The sequence below is a fragment of the Oculina patagonica genome, chromosome 7 (assembly GCF_052425735.1).
Source record: "Oculina patagonica isolate OP01 chromosome 7, crgOcupat, whole genome shotgun sequence".
NCBI classification, from domain to species: Eukaryota; Metazoa; Cnidaria; class Anthozoa; order Scleractinia; family Oculinidae; genus Oculina; species Oculina patagonica.
Window position 1 is genome coordinate 14982610 of NC_135764.1, and position 18766 is coordinate 15001375.

Sequence of the window (18766 nt, forward strand, 5' to 3'; positions counted from 1 at the left end):
GGCAGAGGCATGAAGAAATCTTTTCATGTCTCGTTGGCTCACTTCACTTGCTGACTTGTTCCGTTACTAATCTTCTGTTTAGGAAAGCAGTGCTTATTAGAATAGGGGCACTTAAAAGAATTGGGGCGCTTATAAGAATGGGGGCGCTTATTGGAATAGGGGCGCTTATTGACAAAAACACATTCAAAGGAGGGCGCTTATTTGGAAGGGGGCACTTATTGGAAGGAGGGCGCTAAATCAAATCATTACAGTATATGTCTTCTGTGCAACTGTACCCAAATAGCCTGCAAACACATAAATTACATATTATTATTTTCCCCAGCTGTTTCATGCAAGCAAAACTCTGTCTGTGCTTCCAAGCTATTACCCACTAGTCAACAAAACAAGATGTATGATAGGCAAAATGTTTGACACTTTATTACAAATCCACTTACCTTATGTGCTAATAACATTAAATTTAGAAACTGCTTTAAGGCACTCAGATGCCTTGCACTTATAATCTGACATCAGCAGATGTTTGTTTTACAAGATAACTGCAGCTGAGAACATGATAAAAGAAATGAACAACAGGTTTATTATAAATCATTCATGAATATTTATGAACGAAGAACTAAGTTGTTATAAAATTATAATATTTTATGAAATTTGATGTGGTAATGAGCGCTCTGCATACCCAGTATTTATTCATAAGGCTAGATGTGAACATGGCTGTCACATATAAATTATTTAAAATGTTTTAGAAACGTTCTCTGGTTAAAAATTTAAAAATATAAGCTTTCGGCTGCCAAACTGCAGCCTTTAACAAATGATAAAAATGGCGCGAATGAATAAATATATAGGGTAAAAATGTGTGAAAAAATTACAGAATAAAAATGCGTAAAAAGGTGACAAGAAAAATAGTGAGAATATGGGTAGCCCGGTTAGTCCTGTTGTAGCTAACCTCTGCATGGAGGTAATTGAAGATTCAGCTCTGATTAATTCCACGGTACCACCCAAAATTTGGAAAAGATATGTGGACGACAGCTTTGTCATCATCAAGAGAGACGCCATTTCAGCCTTCCACGACACTTTGAATTCCATCGACCCCAAGATCTCCTTTACCATCGAAACTGAAAGCAATGGCCAAATCGCCTTCCTGGACACCCTCGTCAACAGAAAAAATGGCAAAATTACCATCGAAGTATACAGAAAACCTACACACACAGACAGGTATTTAGACTTTAACTCGCATCATGAGAAGAAACACAAAATCAGCACAGCTTCCACTCTTCTGAACCGCGCGTGTAACCTCCCAAGCACCGCAGACGCAAAATCGAGTGAAGTCAAACATATCTCTGATGCCTTAAAAGCGAATGGCTACCCCCAATCAATTATCTCTAACATCTTAAAGAAAAAACGCACTACAGAAACAATTCCCTCTCCGGAGGAACTTGTTGGTTTGTTTTTTAAGTGGGTCGAGCCATCAGAATCATTTAACTTGGCTTGTCTGCCCTATATCAATGGCCTCACCGAACCGCTTAAAAGATTGCTTCAAAACAATGGAATTCGTGTCGTCACCAGACCCCACAGAACCCTTCACCAAGAGTTTCCTTCACCAAAATTCAGACCTCCCAGCCACCTTCAAACAAATGTGGTCTACAAGATTCCTTGTAATGACTGTAATTGGAGTTACATTGGAGAAACCGGCAGATGTCTACAGACGCGAAGAAAAGAACACATCAGAAACGTCAAACATTGTAACAAAGGATCGAACATTGCAAACCATGCATGGATGAATGACCATCAAATTGATTTCAAAAATGCAAGAGTCATTGACAAAGGAGACTATCGCATGCGAAAAACTCTTGAGTCATGGCACACTGCCATGACAACTGAAGCGGACAACAATGCTAGGTCATTACCTCCACAATATTCTATTCTTTTAAAATAGTTCTCTTTTATTATCATATTCTCACTATTTTTCTTGTCACCTTTTTACGCATTTTTATTCTGTAATTTTTTCACACATTTTTACCCTATATATTTATTCATTCGCGCCATTTTTATCATTCGTTAAAGGCTGCAGTTTGGCAGCCGAAAGCTTATATTTTTAAATTTTTAACCAGAGAACGTTTCTAAAACATTTTACTTAATTATGAATCCTGGTTACTCTTCCATTTTCAATATAAATTATTGTTACCTTGAATAAATTATTGTTACCTTGAGTTTAAAAAGAATAGACCATATTTGTATTTTCAGTAATGGACTGGAACTAGCTTGCAATGGAGGCTGATGCAGGGGAATATCATCAAACTCTGCATTTTAATTGGTTAACAGGCAATGGTATATGAGCTCATATTATACCATTGACCACAAGTATGGTAGCCAATACACGTCAACAAAACAGCTGGGGAGCTAAAATATTGCAATTCTTTGGGCGTTTTTAATAAAACAATTATTCCACACGTGCTTGTTGGATATGAGATCGTTATAGCCAACTCGGCGTTACGCACCTTGTTGGCTATCTACTATCTCATATCCAACGCACGCTCGTGGAATAATTGTTAAAAATAGCTTCATGTCATTTGCATTTGAAAAGAGTCCCACATTAGCCTCCATTGCAAGCTAGTTCCAGTCCAATACCAGAAATACGAATGTGGTCCATTGAAAATGCACATTTCTTGATGATAAACTACCAGTAAGCCTTGTTTACCTCACTCCACGAGTCTCAGTGTCAACCCCAGAGTCAGCAGTTTTTGCTGGGCAAAATTAAAAACTCTGGGAAACTCCACTTAAAATAGCGAAAAATATGGCTATGTTTGATTCAATTCAAAGCACATGAGCTTCATAGTCCAAAACAATGGATTCCCTTTGGGACAAACCATATTGTTTAACTATTTTCAACATTGTTGTTTACAAATCTAATTCCCCCAAAAGTTTTAAAAGTTGCCCCAATTTAATATTTGTCATGTAGACTTAGGAAAAACAAAAAGTACATTGAACAGTGCACTTAAGTCCCATATGCATAAAAAATTGTTCGGCCTATTTTTTGGAGCACATAGTGAAAGGTTCTTATTGTTTTAGCAGAAAACTAATCAGAAAAGATTATTTTTGCCAACATTCTCAGGGACGGCGGAGCATTTTTTCAACTGGGGGGGGGCTGACTATTAACTTGAAGTGGGGGGGCTTAAAAGACTCTTCTCTTAGTAAGTCTTTATTTTTCGGAAATTCTGGGGGGGCTGAAGCCCCCCAGCCCCCCCGGCTCTGCCGTCCATGATTCTTAGCAGCACTCTCACTGTCACATGGATCGGGAATGCAGGGAATGAATTCACTTGAGAGGACATATGTCCTACTAAGACACCATCTTTGTCAGACAAAACAAAATAATTATTGTGGTCAGACAGGTTTTCATTCATTATTGCTGTAAAATGATTTACAATCAAAAAAAATTATCCCGACATCATGTCCGACCACACTTGGGATTTTGTCGGACATGTGAAAAATTTGGCCGGCCAATGTCTGATGACCGACTGTTATTTTCAGCCCTGTTCTATATACTAGAACTTTGTCTGGCTAAACTTAAGGAACTTTTCCAAGTTTACATCAAGCAACATTAGTGCACAAACAGTCCACCTTTACATTACATCACAAATATTATTACAGAGCTGTATAAGTAACAATACTTTAAGTATTTTTTCTTATTTTCCTGATGTAAAAAATTCCTTTCAGAATGAAAAATAAAAAAATATGGTAATGACTAGTTATGGAAGATTAGGATGGAGTACAAAAAAAAAAACTTAAAAACGATTGGCCAATTGATGATCAGGTCCACATTAAGTTTCTCATTAATCAACTATATACTCAAAGTTCTTATGACAAGGTAACGAGTTAACAATTCAGATCTGTAGTATAAAAATCAATCATTTCATTCCTTGTCGCTATACTTCTCCAACTGAGATGTTTCCTTCATGGCGATCTCTGTCCAATGTTTGAATTCTTGTACGACAAACAACACATTTTAAGGGAAGGTTGAGGTCATTCACAGCCACCTGGAGTGTTTTGACAAAGCAGCGGCGACAAAGAACTCGATGTTTACAGGGGTATGTTTGTATGATGGCCTTGGCGCTATTACACACAATACACTAAAACAGAAAAGAGAAATTTTCATCAAACAGATACATATAGCAATTAAAATACCGTATTTATTCGATTAAGCACACTGGGCACTTATTAAATTATCGACCTTGAGAGTTGGCGTTCATTCAAGGCTGGGTGCTTATTTAATTTTCACAATTTTCAGCAAATAGTACAAAGTTTATTTCAGTAACAAAACAATAAATAATAGCAAAATGCGAAGATGTACTGGTCAGAGCAGATTTTTAACTGTTCATTGAAAAACACTTAGAAAACATGGTCATGGGTGAAGTCTCTTAAAAGTACTTAGGCAGTTTCGATAATCAACACTCCTCTTGTGCACTTCAGTTTTTTTCTGGGGTGGGGGTGGGTGCTTATTCAAGGCTGGGCGCTTATTAACTTTTCCTACCTTCAGGGTGGGCGTTATTCGAGGTCGGGTGCTTAACTGAATAAATACCGTATTAAAATGTTTTAATAAATGTATTAGATTGCAGTATTTTCTGCTGATATGTTTTGTAGATGTTCTACAGCTTGCCTGAAAAAATATTAGGTTCTTATTTGTGGTGGATAAGCATCCCATTTAAAAAGGATCTCCACGTTAAACAAACTGCTTGATGTTGGGTAAAATTCATACAAACACAATAACCCTACCTCGTCATCTTCAGAATCAGGAATTTCAGGTTCAAAGTTATCTAATGAACCAAGTAGTTGCTCCTGTTGATAACAACAAAATGAAATCAGGTTATTAATTATATATTTAACAATAATTATTATTCCACGAACACATGCTGCATATGAGGTGGTAGATAGCCAACGAGACGCTTAGCGCCGAGTTGGCAAAACGATCTCATATCCAACAAGTGCAAGTGGAATAATTGTTTTATTAAAAACGCCCAAAGAATTGTGATATTTTAGCTCCCTAGCTGTTTTTGTTGACGCAAATTATCGGCAACCATATTTGTGGTCAATGGTATATTTAGTAAAAAAACCCTTCAGGCGGCTGGTATATTAGAGGATAATGCCCGAGGCTGAAAGATTGTTGAAAAATGAACAGTTGGTCGAGAAGCAAAGCTTTGAGGGCAACTGTGAAATTTTGAGGACAATCTTTCAGCCAAGGGTATTATCCTCCAATATACCAGCAAGCCAGAAAGGGGTTTATTTATTTTATAACCATCCGTTTAATTTCTACAACGCGCTTTATCACCAGTTAAATTATAGGAAAAAACCTACGTTAAATAAACACGGCGTAACTGTGGTTGAAACAAAATTAATGTAAGTTGATTGGTTTACGTGATTTTTAACTCTGTGATTTTATTAAAAGTTAGAATTGAATAAAGCGACTTCATTCGTTTGTTTTGTGCTCGCCTACAAAATCAGGTGACGGATATCAAATCAGACAGGGTATATTCGCTGATACCCGTCGTCCGATTTTGTAACACGTGATGCGTTTTGTCCAATGGTGCGCGCAAAAAATAATGGGGGGTTATAAGAGCTCATATACCATTGCCTGTTAACCAATCAAAACGAGTAATGCTAGTTAATACTTGATATATTGAATGTGCTGTTACAGGAAATCCACAGCCCTTCAAGCTTGGTTTGTTTGGTTCGACACCATCTCCCGTCCCCCACCGGGTTCTTCTGCATAGTGTTCTTGGGTGAGACACTTTACTCACACAGTACCTCTCTCCACCCAGGTGTATAAATGGGTACTGGTGAATTTAACACTAGGGGTTTAAAACATCCAGGTGGATATGGATATTTCAGATACCGTATTTTCCATTTTCAATTGGATCTTAAAGGGGTAGAGTTAATTCAATTGGCTACAGTTAAGTATAAATTGGCTACAACAGCTACATGTAATCAAGTTCACTGAAGGTCACTTACAAGATTTCAAAAGAAATCAAACACAAACAAGCAACTTCTTGTTTTCAAAATCAATTGAACCTAATTGACTATCTTGGAAACGTGAACACCAATTCATGTTGTTGTTAAAATCTCTCAACATCTACTTTTATCTAACTAGTTACAGTTCCTGGGTCTTTTAGACTAATCTGTAAGCAAGTTAGCACGTACACTTTCGTACATAACTTAGCTTGCAGATTTCCAACACATTTTTGACAGTTCTCATTAGTTGTTGTAAAACTTCCAACACATTTTACCAATCCTGTACATACCAGTTTGTCTCGCAGTTCCACAAGTTTCTCAACTCTTCTCCTCCTTTCTCCCATCAACTCCTCTGCGTTGTTATTCTGTCTTTTCTTGAAGAATCGATACAACAAATACAATCCAGACGTGGCTACGACGCCGTAGAACATCGGCCTACTGTAACGACTGAAAAAGGTCGACATGGCCATCCACATATACTTTAGAACGAGCAACACATATGTTATGTAAAATACTGATATTTCGAAGTGATCGTCAACTCTCTACATTCATCGCAAAATGAAATGGTGACATGACTCGGACAATCGCAAGTTTGAAAGCAACTTCCGCCACACAGCTCACGTCTTCAAAGTGAAACAATCCAGGCCGGAATTATGGGTAGGCGAGAGTCCCTGGTCGGGGTGGGGTAAGGTTTATATTTTTTGCAGTCGATCAGGGTGGGACTGGCAGAACAGAGTCAGTAAAATAATCATTTTCAGATAAATTAATCATGTATGGTGGCAGAGCCTTTTTCGTCAGTAGTTGTAAGTTGGTTATCCTGCCTCTACCAATAGGGAAGGGGCAGAATAGGGAGGAGGTAGAAATGGCCCAAAAAATTGGAACAGGGGAACATTTTCCAAATAGGGGGCTAACTAGTAATTTTAAGTGGGGGGCTTAAAAAACTCTTCTCTTAGTAAGTCTTTATTTTTTCGGAAATTCTGGGGACTAAATCACCCCCACCCCCACCCCCCCCCCAGCTTCGACGTTCCTGAAAAAGTAGGGAGGAGAGAGAAATTATAACCTGCGATCTGATCGCAGGTTAGAGAAATTAAGGCAAAAAAAATGTAGGGAGGAGGGAGAAATTGGCTCAAAAAGAAGGGAGGAAGAATGTTCACCCTCCTGTCCTCCCACACTACCAATGTAGCAGTGACCTCCTATAATAAATTTAATTTTTATAAGACTCCAAATTGGGTTTGATACTATTATCACAAGCCAATCAGAGATGTTTTTTGATTGACAGTTTTGCAAAGTGTATTCGAGCACGCGGTAAGAATCAAGATGTGATTAAGTAAGTAACAGAAATTATGGCCGTCACTTCCTTTTCAACGGTCTTCAACTCATTATACTGCCTTAGAGTTATGCGTATAGTTAGTAAATGTACCAGTATTTCATTCTCTCAGTACATCTTATTTACCAAGCAGGACCAACATACTGAGATCTCTACAAAAAAAAAAACAACACCAACGGCTGATATTTGCCTGGTAGGTTTGTAAGCTTGGTTAATAAGACATTTATTACATGACGGAAAAATGAAAAAGATTTTTATAGATATAAGTGGCTTAGTGAAAAGGATATAAAGAATGCTATTTGAAAGACCAACCCCCAGGGGGGTACTCCGGCTTGTAAGTGAAGGGGATGATCGAAGGATTTTTTTGGGTTTGAAATTTTCGATTCTGGGATTTTTTTGGGTTGGAGAATTTGTCAAGTATTTTTTTGGGTGACTTGATTAAAATAGGGGATTTTTTTGGGTATTAAAAACGAACTAAAGTTCCTTGACGGGGCCTTGGCGTATTTATGGTATGATGAATAAACACACAACAGCGTTCAATTTTTTATGATTTTCTTTGTGTTATATTATTTCTCCTCCTGGCAATTTAGGGGTAATTTGATAAGGGATTTTTTGGGGGGTTATTTTTGGTCCAGGGATTTTTTTGGGTAATGTCGGAAGATTAAGGGATTTTTTTGGGTCCTGAGTTTTGCCTCCATTCGATCATCCCCGTCATTTACAGGCCGGAGTACCCCCCTGGGGACCAACCTAATGTTTCATTTGGAAAAGAACCCCCTTCAGAGGCAGCGGAGCGTTTTGAAATATGGAAGGGGGCTTGTCCTACACCAAGCCAAGTGCCACCTCCCCACAGAGTGGGGGGGGGGCAAAATACCCCTACTTATATTTCCCAAAATGTCTTTTGCATAGTTGACCTCTTTGCAATCTTAACAGCATCTGGTATGTCCGTTACCGTCGCTTGCATCTACCTGTGAACGCTTGCCGCCGAAACATGTTCTAATTGGGTATCAAAGGTGGCAAGATTCGTCATCAAATGTTGAATTTTGGCAGACCGTAAAGGCAACTTTCACACTAAAAATGCTCACCATATTAAACACTGAGTACAGGCAAAACTTTACACCTGAAGTGATTCAAGTAAACCTGCAAATGCATATCGACACAGACCAGGATCAATTTAAGTCTTCATATCCAATTTTTCCGCCATTTTGAAACCAGAATGTGTTGAAAACACATTCCGGGGGGTGGGGTTGGCAATTTTTCCCTAAAAAATTTTTTTTTTAAAAGTTGCCATTACGGTCTGCCAAACTCCAATGTTTGATGACGAATCTTGCCACGTTTGATACCTAATAATTTAACAATAGGAGAGGATTTTTCATGCGAGTTAATTGTTTTAATATTGGACCAGCAACAACACCCAGTCCAACACCTAGAAAATATTGACTACCCTTCTTTAAAAGCCATGCAATAAAAGGCAGTATCCCTTTCTAAAACAATAAACATGATTACTGTTTTTCTATCCCTGTTCTTCTTTTATTTATAAAACTATTTATTCTGGCATTAACAATTTTGTAATAAGCTGGTGACAAGCACCTGAAATACACAGGATAATCAGGGCTTACATCAACAAACCTAAGCTGACACAGAGCTCGCCGACGAATTATTGAATTATTGCGGTACAAAATCTATCATTTATAAGTAATCTATACGTATTATAGCACTCCAGGTTATTTGTTATTCCTGAAAAGCGCAGTCAATAAACTCTCGTGAGTCACTTGAGCCATCTCGTTTCTGTTGATTAATTTCCGTGCCAGACATTCCAAAGTCAACATATCGCCATAAATGGCGACGTTTGTTATTTTATCACGCTAAAAACTAAAATAAATCTTCTAAAAGCATGTTAGTAAAAAAGTAGACCCTTAAAAATTCCCTCAGCAAAAACAGGCTTTTAATGAAACGGTCTCTGGCAGTGTTAATCGTTTTCGTCTTTTTTACCGTGTTTTAAGATGTGAGTAAACTGCAAGAAATCCAAGTTTCCATCTTTGTCGATAGGCGCGTCACGAAGAACATCATCGACTTGGTCCTCAGTGAATCTGTCCCCCATAGTAGTTAGTGCCTCTTTAAGTAGGTCTTCGTGTATTTTACCATTCCCGTCCTCGTCAAAACAGGCAAACGCGTTGTTAATCACATCTTCAGGGTCTGTCCCGTTTAGTTTTTCACCAAACAGTGTTAGAAACATTGTGAAGTTGATAGGACCCGGCGACATCTTCACCATTTCTTCCAAGTATTCGTCGGTGGGATCTTTACCCAGTGAAGCCAGCATATCGTGCAAATCTTCTTTATCAACGAAACCATCGCTGTTTTGATCTATCATGTTGAAGGCTTCTTTGAATTCTTGAATTTGGTTTTGGTCGAACATGGCAAATACGTTCGATGTAGCACGGTGGGCCCGCTTTTTCGTGGTCTTTTTCGTCTTTCTGGAAGCCATGTTGTTCCTTAGGCTGTACTACAAACGAAATCGGAGCGACCACAACACACTAACGCGATCTCAGAAACAGTTTTCGCGTAAAAATTTATACAGCACCTCCCAAATTACACAGATATGAAACACGATCGAACTCACGATTTCGCTTTCCCGGATAGTGGAGCCCAGGCCACTCAAGTGACGAAGCCATGAGGTCATTTCCGGTTTGTTGTTCAAAAGACCGGAAGTTTGATAACGTCATGCAAGGTTTCACTGATTCTGCCCTCTTAAAAGAAAAATTTCGAAGTATATTTTTACTGTGCAGAATAATATACCGTGTTATAGTGTTCAATACAGTAAAAACCCGCGTGTAAGGACCTGCTTTTTTAGAGTTTGGCAAAACAGGTTCTTATATTTTGGGGTACAGTATGTTGCCCTATTACCGGACACTTTTTGCACTTACCGTAATATCTTACTTCAAAACAGCACTTACGCGCTGAAACTTACCCACAATGTAGCTTCCACTGCTGGTAAGTAGGTCGTGGAGTTTTATCTTCTAAATCTCTTTGGCTTCTTTGTAATCATGGAAAGAGTTGGTCAAATTCGGTGCCCTAATTCCGGACGAGTTGCCCTAATTCTGGACGATCGTTACGAGGAAAATACTCCCTTTCTCTCGGAAATATTATTCCCGATCATGGCAAAATACAGGACAACTCGGATTAATATTAATCGGATTAATATTAATCCTAATGATTATTATAATCCAGTAATAGATTATTATAATCCACTAATAGATTATTATAATCCAGTAATAGATTATTATAATCTATTACTGAGGTTTGAGCCGTGCCTTAATCCATTAGGATTAATATTAATCTTATGTAAGATTAATATTAATCGGATTAATATTAATCTTAATAATAAATCTCAAAAACTCAATCCTAGTCCAAAGCTTCCGAAGATTGACATTATTTAATGATCTAAGGCGGCCTTATCAATATCTTATGCATCCTTGGACCCTTTTGCTTGGTATCTAAATATAACAGATATAAGATCAGTAAAATATAAAGATATTTTTTAAATAAGTGCGTCTGCTGATAACAGCTGATACCAGCTATTTCTTTGTAGCTGGTAACGATTCCCTGTCGTTAGGTCTCCTGTTTTGTAAAAGAACATACCCGCGGCACGGATTCGCTGACCCAGAGGCGCTTGATTATTTTCTTTTACTTCTAGGGTCAACAACATCGTCTAATCTAGCTTTAGCATATGCAAAAGTGATCGTCATGTGACGGATGTGATTAGTGACTTATGTTCTGTCAGTCCTGCATTGTAAGTCTGCAGTGTGTTTGTCATATACATATCTGTCAGATAGTCAAATAGACATATCTGTTATCCAAACATTCAAGGAATTTTATCGGGATTATAATAGAGATTAATATTAATCCGGATTATAATATTAATAATAATCTAATCCTTCCAATTTTTAGCCGTGCCTTAATCTATTACTGGATTATAATAATATATTACTGGATTATAATAATCTATTACTGGATTATAATAATCTATTACTGGATTATAATAATCCTATTATAATCTATTATTATTATAATCCGCGGATTAATATTAATCCGAGTTGTCCTGAAAATATAAGTCATTAGGGCTGAATAAATGATTATTCTTTTGAAAAATTGTCTTTCAGGCAAAATTTAAAGCATTTTTCTTTCAATTTTAGCGAGGAAATCATCAGGCCATTGACATAAACAATGTTCAGGGAATGTTTCGGCTACTTGAAACGAAGTTCGCCAAGGAAGATTAATCAATACCAAAACAGGTATCGAAGCTTTAATACAGCACAGACAGTTACAAAAATGCTTGTTTTTCAAGACCTATTCCATAAAATTGTTTTCAAATAGGTTTTCAAGTTTGCTGTAGGTATGCGTCCGGAATTAGGCACACCTCATCAAAAATTCAACTTAACTCTTTGGTGACCGTGCTCGGGAATTAAGAGCGAAAACTGAAAATTTATTATATGCTGATAAACCTAGTCCTTTTACCTTTACTTTAATATATAAACAAATATAATATATCGCGCACTTTGCGAGAGCAGAGCGCTTTATTGAAACGATGTAGTTTGACGCGCTGTAAAAATCGGATTTACGAAGAAAAATTTTTTTACCTACCTCCACGAAAACTTGAATTTTCCCCTCTAAACGGAGCGCAGCTCGGCCGAAAAAAGAGCAAACGAAAGCAGACTAATCGCTAAGTCTTCTGAACTTTTTGTTTAACTTAATTTTACTGTTACGACGATATACGAAATTTTTAAGTCGAAGTGTCCGGAAATAGGGGTGTCCGGGAAATAGGGCAACATACTGTACTTACTGGCATTTTTTAGCTTCCCTGTGCAATTCTTGATCTCTAAAGACATCCTTTTTGATAAAATACAGTTATTGTATTATAAATAAAATAGTTTAACCCCACATATAAGAACCTTTTGGGGTATTAAGGAAGCAAATTTCTGCCAGGAGGTTCTTAATTTCTAGGTTCTTACACGCGGGTTTTTACTGTATAAGTCAAAGTTAAAAAAGAAGGAAAAAATTATCACAGATATCATCATAATTTGATTACCAGTACTTATTTATAAATAAAACTGAAAATATTCTATTCAAAATCAATTTAAATATTGGATTAGATTTATCTTACATGGAATGACAGGGGCTTGTCCACTCTGCATAAATATCTTTTATCAGTAAAATATTCTGTAATATTTTGCACGTTCAGCTTTTTATTTGGCTTATCTTTAAGTATAAAAAGAGGTAAAGACTGCTTTCATGTTCAAACAAGTAAAAAAAATACCTTTTGATTCTATATTTATTATACCTTATTATAGGAAATTAACGATACATGTTATTAATGCGAATTTCAAAAATTTCCGTTAATTTTATTGATGTTAACCTTTTTACTATAAGGATTTTACCAGAACTTTTCTTAAATTTGCGTTAATTTTATTACGCGTAAATTTTGTTCGCGTTGTTAATTAAAATGCTTCGTTATATTCCTATAATAAGGTAGTTGAGTTCACCACAAAAATTTTCTTTGATTCTGATTGGTTAAAATTGATCACACAAGGTGAGTGTTTATCTGATCAGCAACACTAGCAGCCCGGTCGTCAGAGGAAATAAACAAGGTTTGATTTGCATAGTGAGTCTCACCTCTCATTTTGTCTCATTTGTTACATTTTTCAAGTCTTCCTTCCTACTATAAAGAGTTAAAGATAATTTCATATCCTCCTTTTTATGGGAGGCACAGTGGCCTTATGGTTAGTGTGCCTGACTCTGGATTGAAACGGTCCGGGTTCAAGCCCTGGCCGAGCTCGCTGTGTTGTGTTCTTGAGTAAGACACTTTACTCTCCTAGTGCCTCTCTTCACCCAGGTGTATAAATGGGTACCAGCAAAATAATGCTGGGGGTACCCTACGATGGACTAGCATCCCATTCAGGGGGGAGTAGAAACATTCCTAGCCACTTAATTCTATCAAAACCGCGATAAGCTCCGGCAGTATGGCCCACTTGGCTTGAGGCTTCCCTTATTTTTGAATCAAACAATCATCTGGATAAAAGATTTGTCAATGGTAAATACAATAAAATAAGTGGATGATACAGGCAATGATCAAGTATGGAATTTAATTTATTGGCAGATGAAGAGATACCGGTAGTTTTCTCAGGAGAACACTCTTTGTTAGGGCTATGTATGTATGTAAACACAGCAATGACTGGCAAGTACAACCTCAAATAATTATTACAATGTCCACATTTACAAAATGATGCAAGAACAAAGAAAGAGAAAACAAAATTTTTGTCCTTAGAAGCCACACTAAATGTACGTTTTTTCAATCAAGATTTCTCTTTTGCCTAACTAATTAGTATCTGATTTCTCACAAAAATAAATACAAATTTATGAATGGACAGGATTTCCAATATTAAAACCCAGTGGCTGGTAAACTACTTTAAATACATTCTTTTTGGTTGTCACGCACTCCTTCCTGAAGAGTGTATGATGTGACAAGTGAAAAGAATGTCTGCATTGGGTGCATGCTAAGTGGCTTGCAAAATTATCCACTTTTTCTGGGCTATGTTTTAAGGGCTATCATGTTGAAGGTCTCGTTGAACTCTTGAAAGGCTCCCCTAATAACACTTCCTTCAAAACTATAACTGGTAGTTACAATTGAACCACAATAATGGTGGAAAAGTTAGACTGTCTTCAGTTTTATTTCCCATTAAAAGCAGATTTATTATGACCCGCCGTCTCAGTCAAAGGCACATAACAAAACGCTTTGCAGCTAATGCAAAATGACTTTTAAACACAAGATGTAATTATTAACTTCAAAGAATCTCAACTTTAAATGGTATATGGGAGGTTTGTTTGCTCTGTAGCCACCTACTTAACATAATTTGCCCCCTACAAAATGTATTGAAAAAATTGCAAGTAGGATACAAGAATTTCTATAATGAACAGTCGACAATGTGGAGATTTTAAATACAATCACTTTTACCTAACTGGTGCTATAAGAAACGTATGGAGACCAGTCAGGGAAATATTTCACTGGCAACCAGGCCAAGAATTCCAGCATCACTACTTAGCAATACTCACTGCAAAAACTTTAAAGCTGAACTTTCTTTTGTTATTCACATTCAACAACAGCAAACAAAACAACTCTTTGTTTTAACAACCAATAGATCTTTGGGTGTCCAATGAATATCAATACAAGACCTCACAGTGAGTATCCCTGTAGCCATGCATAAATAATGAATTTGTTAACCCCACAACTCATTCTATAAAGTTATAATTAACACAGAATAATACAAACATGAAGACCTACGAAACTGTTCTAGACGCAAAGACATGTCCACAGAGTCTATCTTGGCAGTGTTAATCGTTTTCGTCTTTTTTACCGTGTTTCAAGATGTGAGTGAATTGCGCGAAATCCAAGTTTCCATCTTTGTCAATAGGCGCGTCACGAAGGACATCATCGACTTGGTCCTCAGTGAATCTGTCCCCCATAGTAGTTAGTGCCTCTTTAAGTAGGTCTTCGTGTATTTTACCATTCCCGTCCTCGTCAAAACAGGCAAACGCGTTGATAATCACATCTTCAGGGTCTGTCCCGTTTAGTTTTTCACCAAACAATGTTAGAAACATTGTGAAGTTGATAGGGCCCGGCGACATTTTCATCATTTCTTCCAAGTAGTCATCCGAAGGATCCTTCCCCAAAGAAGCCAGCATATCGTGCAAATCTTCTTTATCAACGAAGCCATCGTGGTTTTGATCAATCATGTTAAAGGCTTCTTTGAATTCTTGAATTTGGTTTTGGTCGAACATGGCAAACACATTCGAAGTTGCTCGGTGAGCTCGCTTTTTTGTGGTCTTTTTCGTCTTTGCTCTAAGCGCCATCTTGCTCTTTGCTTTTAACTAGCACAATCTGACCGTGAACAATGCAAAAGTAATATGAAAGGAACAGTTTTTTTTCCAAATAAACACAGTTCCTCAGAGTATAAACCTCCACTGCACTGCAGGAAAACTTATGCAGATTTTCGGTTTCTGCAGGTGACTCACTTTCCCGGATATTAGAACCCAGGTTTCCATCAAGGCTCCAATTTTCCTGTTTAGGGTTGGGTTTCGGGGGGGAGAGGGGGTCAGGGGGATGAGGAAAATTGGAAGAGTATCAGGATAGAGGGCGACTGAATGGCTAAATTGCAGAATAACCCGCACCCAGCCGTAACTTTAGTACAAAAGTGGAAAGCACTCTTTGGCCATCTGTAAATCTGCCCACGAACTGAACAGTCCTCCGCCACAACGGCAGGGTTGCTAGAAGATGCGAAAAGGCTATAATTCGGTCCGAGCAAAAAAGAGCCTACTTAAAGAAGCCATTTTCGCTATTCTATTTTTCTACCCCCGAATTAGACGCCCCAAAGCATTGTATTTGCAAAAGGGAATGCTGAATGCTACAAGAACTTTCTGATACACTGAGCTCATGGACGTCTTGGTGATTTTTTCTCGTGTACTGCTATGGGCACGATTAGATTACTTCATGCTAAGGGACTGGCCAATAAGTACCAGGGGGGGTGGGCCGGAGCAATTGGAAAAGTGGTGGCTCGAAAATTAGTGACCCACCCCGTCCTTCTGGCTCAAAACTGACTGACCCACCCCTGATAGGGGGTTGAAAATTACATGACCCACCCCCTTTGCTAAAAAAATCAAGGGACCAATCATTTCTTTATCATCTGTTAGGGGTTGAAGGTTTTTGATTTGACTTCGGCTTTGAAAGTGAAATTCCTTACATAGACATTTTCCCTGATGGGGACTGCTGTTCCATGTACGTCTTTTCTATTTCTTAACACACCAAAGAAGGACGAATTTATCACTTCTTTTAATAGTCTTTTTTAAGTTTTCCACATATTTGTGTGTAATCAGTATGTAATATTAATTCATAATCAATTTTTGAAGATTTCATATTTTTATACAGAAATTAATAACAGAAACTACAACCACTGTCCATCATTCATATTTGCAAAGTGTTTCAGTAAAGAGTTTACTGGTATTAAAAGGCCTAAAGCCCAAAATCTATGCAGGTCGAAGAGAGACAGGCAAAACCGATGTTATGATCACAAGCCATCTAGGGGGGTCAGGGGGCATGCTCCCCCTGGGAAATTTTTTATATTTGGGCCTTTTGAAATCGCTAGAAATTTATTTAAATCTGTTCACATGGAGAAATTTATCAATTTTTTATACTGATGAATACAACTTTTCTTGGAACTATAACAGTTTAAAGTTAGTGAATAAACAAGATGACCCACCCCCTACGTGTAGTTTAAAATTACGTAACCCACCCCTTTTCGAGGGCTCAAAAACTGATGACCCACCCCCTTTCTGCTCCGGCCCACCCCCCCTGTACTTATTGACCAGTCCCTAATGTTAATGCCGAGTGCGCAAACAGAAGACCGCGGAGTGGGAGGGGCTAGGGGGGCTTTAGCCCCCCCCCCCCCACTTATTTCAGTAATATGAAAAAAATCATAATGGATTAAGAGCCTTTGATTTCTTGTCTCTGTATTTTTACTTATAATCTAATGAGTAGTTGTATTGAACGTTTTGTGGAACAACCCCAGGGGGGGGGGGTACTCTGGCTTGTTTGACGGGGATGATCGAAGGATTTTTTTGTGTTTGAAATTTTCGATTCCGGGATTTTTTTGGGTTGGAAAATTTGGCAAGTATTTTTTTAGGTGATTTGATTTAGATAGAAGATTTTTTTGGGTATTAAAAACGAACTTAAGTGCCTTGGCACGGCCTTGGCGTATTAATGGTATCATGAATAAGCAAACGAGTGTTCTTTGTGTTATGTTATTGCCCCTCCTGGCAATTTAGAGGTAATTTGACAAGGGATTTTTTGGGGGGTTATTTTTGGTCCAGGGATTTTTTTTGGGTAACGTCGGAAGACTTGGGGATTTTTTTGGGTCCTGAGTTTTGCCTCCATTCGATCATCCCCGTCATTTACAAGCCGGAGTACCCCCCCCCCCCCCCTGGGGGAACAACGTCCCTTTATCACAACGTTTTGTCGTTTTAAGCAATACTTTTACAAAAAATAAGCGCTGAACGTTTAAATTTTTAATTTCAAATGCATTTTCCGGTATCTAAGAGAAATTGAAATCCAAAGTTTCCCGGGGAAACATGCCCCCGGACCCCCCCCCCCCCACTAGGTGGCTCACGCTTCCTCGTTTGAGTTCATGTTTAAGCCCCCCCTCCTCCCCTCCTCCCCCCACTCAAATTCCTCCTGCGAGTTTATATATTCTGCAGAACACCTTCCCTTCGCAAAATTTTTTCTGTGTCTCATTAAATATTCATCAATCAATCTATTAATTCGTGCGAACGAAAACCTCAGAAGTTTATCTTGTTTTTGCGGGATTTTGTAGATGTGTGATGATGTAAGGAGTGGAGATAGAAGTGAGAGCAAGCCGGCGGCACTTTAGACTGTCCACAGCCCTCTATTTTTTCGTGTTTTTTCGATCGATGAGCGCGCGGTGAGAACGGCGAGAGAACTCGCTTCCTTTTGCTTTTTTGCGTTGAAAAATCGAGAGGCTGTGGACAGTCTAGCGGCACTTAACTAAAGCAAAACTAGTATAAAGTGGCAACACCAGCAAACGTATTCAGTCTATCACAACAATCAATCTTAGTTTCACTTTCACCTCAAATTACAGCTAACGGTAACAGATTCAGTGCCGTAGCAAGGGTAAAATAAGTGGGGGGGCACGCGAGTGCCGGAGGCACGAGCCCCTAGGGGGATCTGGGGGCATGCCCCTCAAGAAAATTTTGAAATCTAGAGGCTTGGAAATGCTATTTCCAGCATTCTCCAAGAGCTATTTGTGATTTACGCATATCGCGAATTTGAGACATTTTTGAGACATTTTGACATTTTTGAGACATTTTTTTCACATTGTTGTCACGATTTCTGGTTTGTTTTAGTTTTTGGCTGTTTAATATTGTTGTGCATCACCCTACGTACGTTAAAAAATGAAAAGAAGTACAAATGTTACTGTTTCAAACCACTTGGGAGATAAAATTCTATTTTCAACATAAGTTTCTACCATTTTATACAGGTCTGTTTTAACTTTTTAGGAAAAAAACTGGGGGGGGGCACGGGCCCCCCCGGCCCCTCCCCTTGCTACGGAGATTAAAATAGTCTTGCCCGAAAAAACAAAAATTAGCTAACCGCAAGCAGACTGCAGTGAAAGCTAGCTGCAAGCAAACCGGCATGAAAGCTTACTGCATTAAAAGCGCGATCTAAAGGTTGAGGCGTGACTCTGATCCTAAACTTAACTTGAAACGGCTTAACCCAAATGCCTTGGGGTTAGAGTTAAGCTTTTTTTTTGCGTTAGGGCTAGGCTTTTGCGTTAGGGCTAAGTCTGTAACCCTAATCTGAAACTCTAACTCTACGGCCTT

General features: G+C 38.2%; 2 protein-coding genes and 1 pseudogene across 2 annotated transcripts; all 3 read right to left on the minus strand.

Moving 5' to 3' along the window:
- Positions 1-3306: 3306 nt before the first annotated feature.
- LOC144661765 (uncharacterized) lies at positions 3307-6624 on the minus strand. The gene is made up of 3 exons (XM_078522596.1): positions 6288-6624; positions 4765-4827; positions 3307-4121 (listed from the first exon to the last, which is right to left on the minus strand). The coding sequence occupies exons 1-3, from the start codon at positions 6471-6473 to the stop codon at positions 3918-3920; spliced, it is 453 nt and encodes a 150-aa protein (XP_078378722.1). The 5' UTR covers positions 6474-6624; the 3' UTR covers positions 3307-3917.
- A 2205-nt stretch (positions 6625-8829) lies between these two features.
- Positions 8830-9943, minus strand: LOC144659839 (myosin regulatory light chain 12A-like). The gene has a single exon (XM_078520368.1). It carries the CDS (start codon positions 9804-9806, stop codon positions 9291-9293), a length of 516 nt encoding a protein of 171 aa, XP_078376494.1. The 5' UTR covers positions 9807-9943; the 3' UTR covers positions 8830-9290.
- A 3504-nt stretch (positions 9944-13447) lies between these two features.
- On the minus strand, positions 13448-15370 carry LOC144659691 (myosin regulatory light polypeptide 9 pseudogene; annotated as a pseudogene).
- Between the last annotated feature and the right edge of the window lie 3396 nt (positions 15371-18766).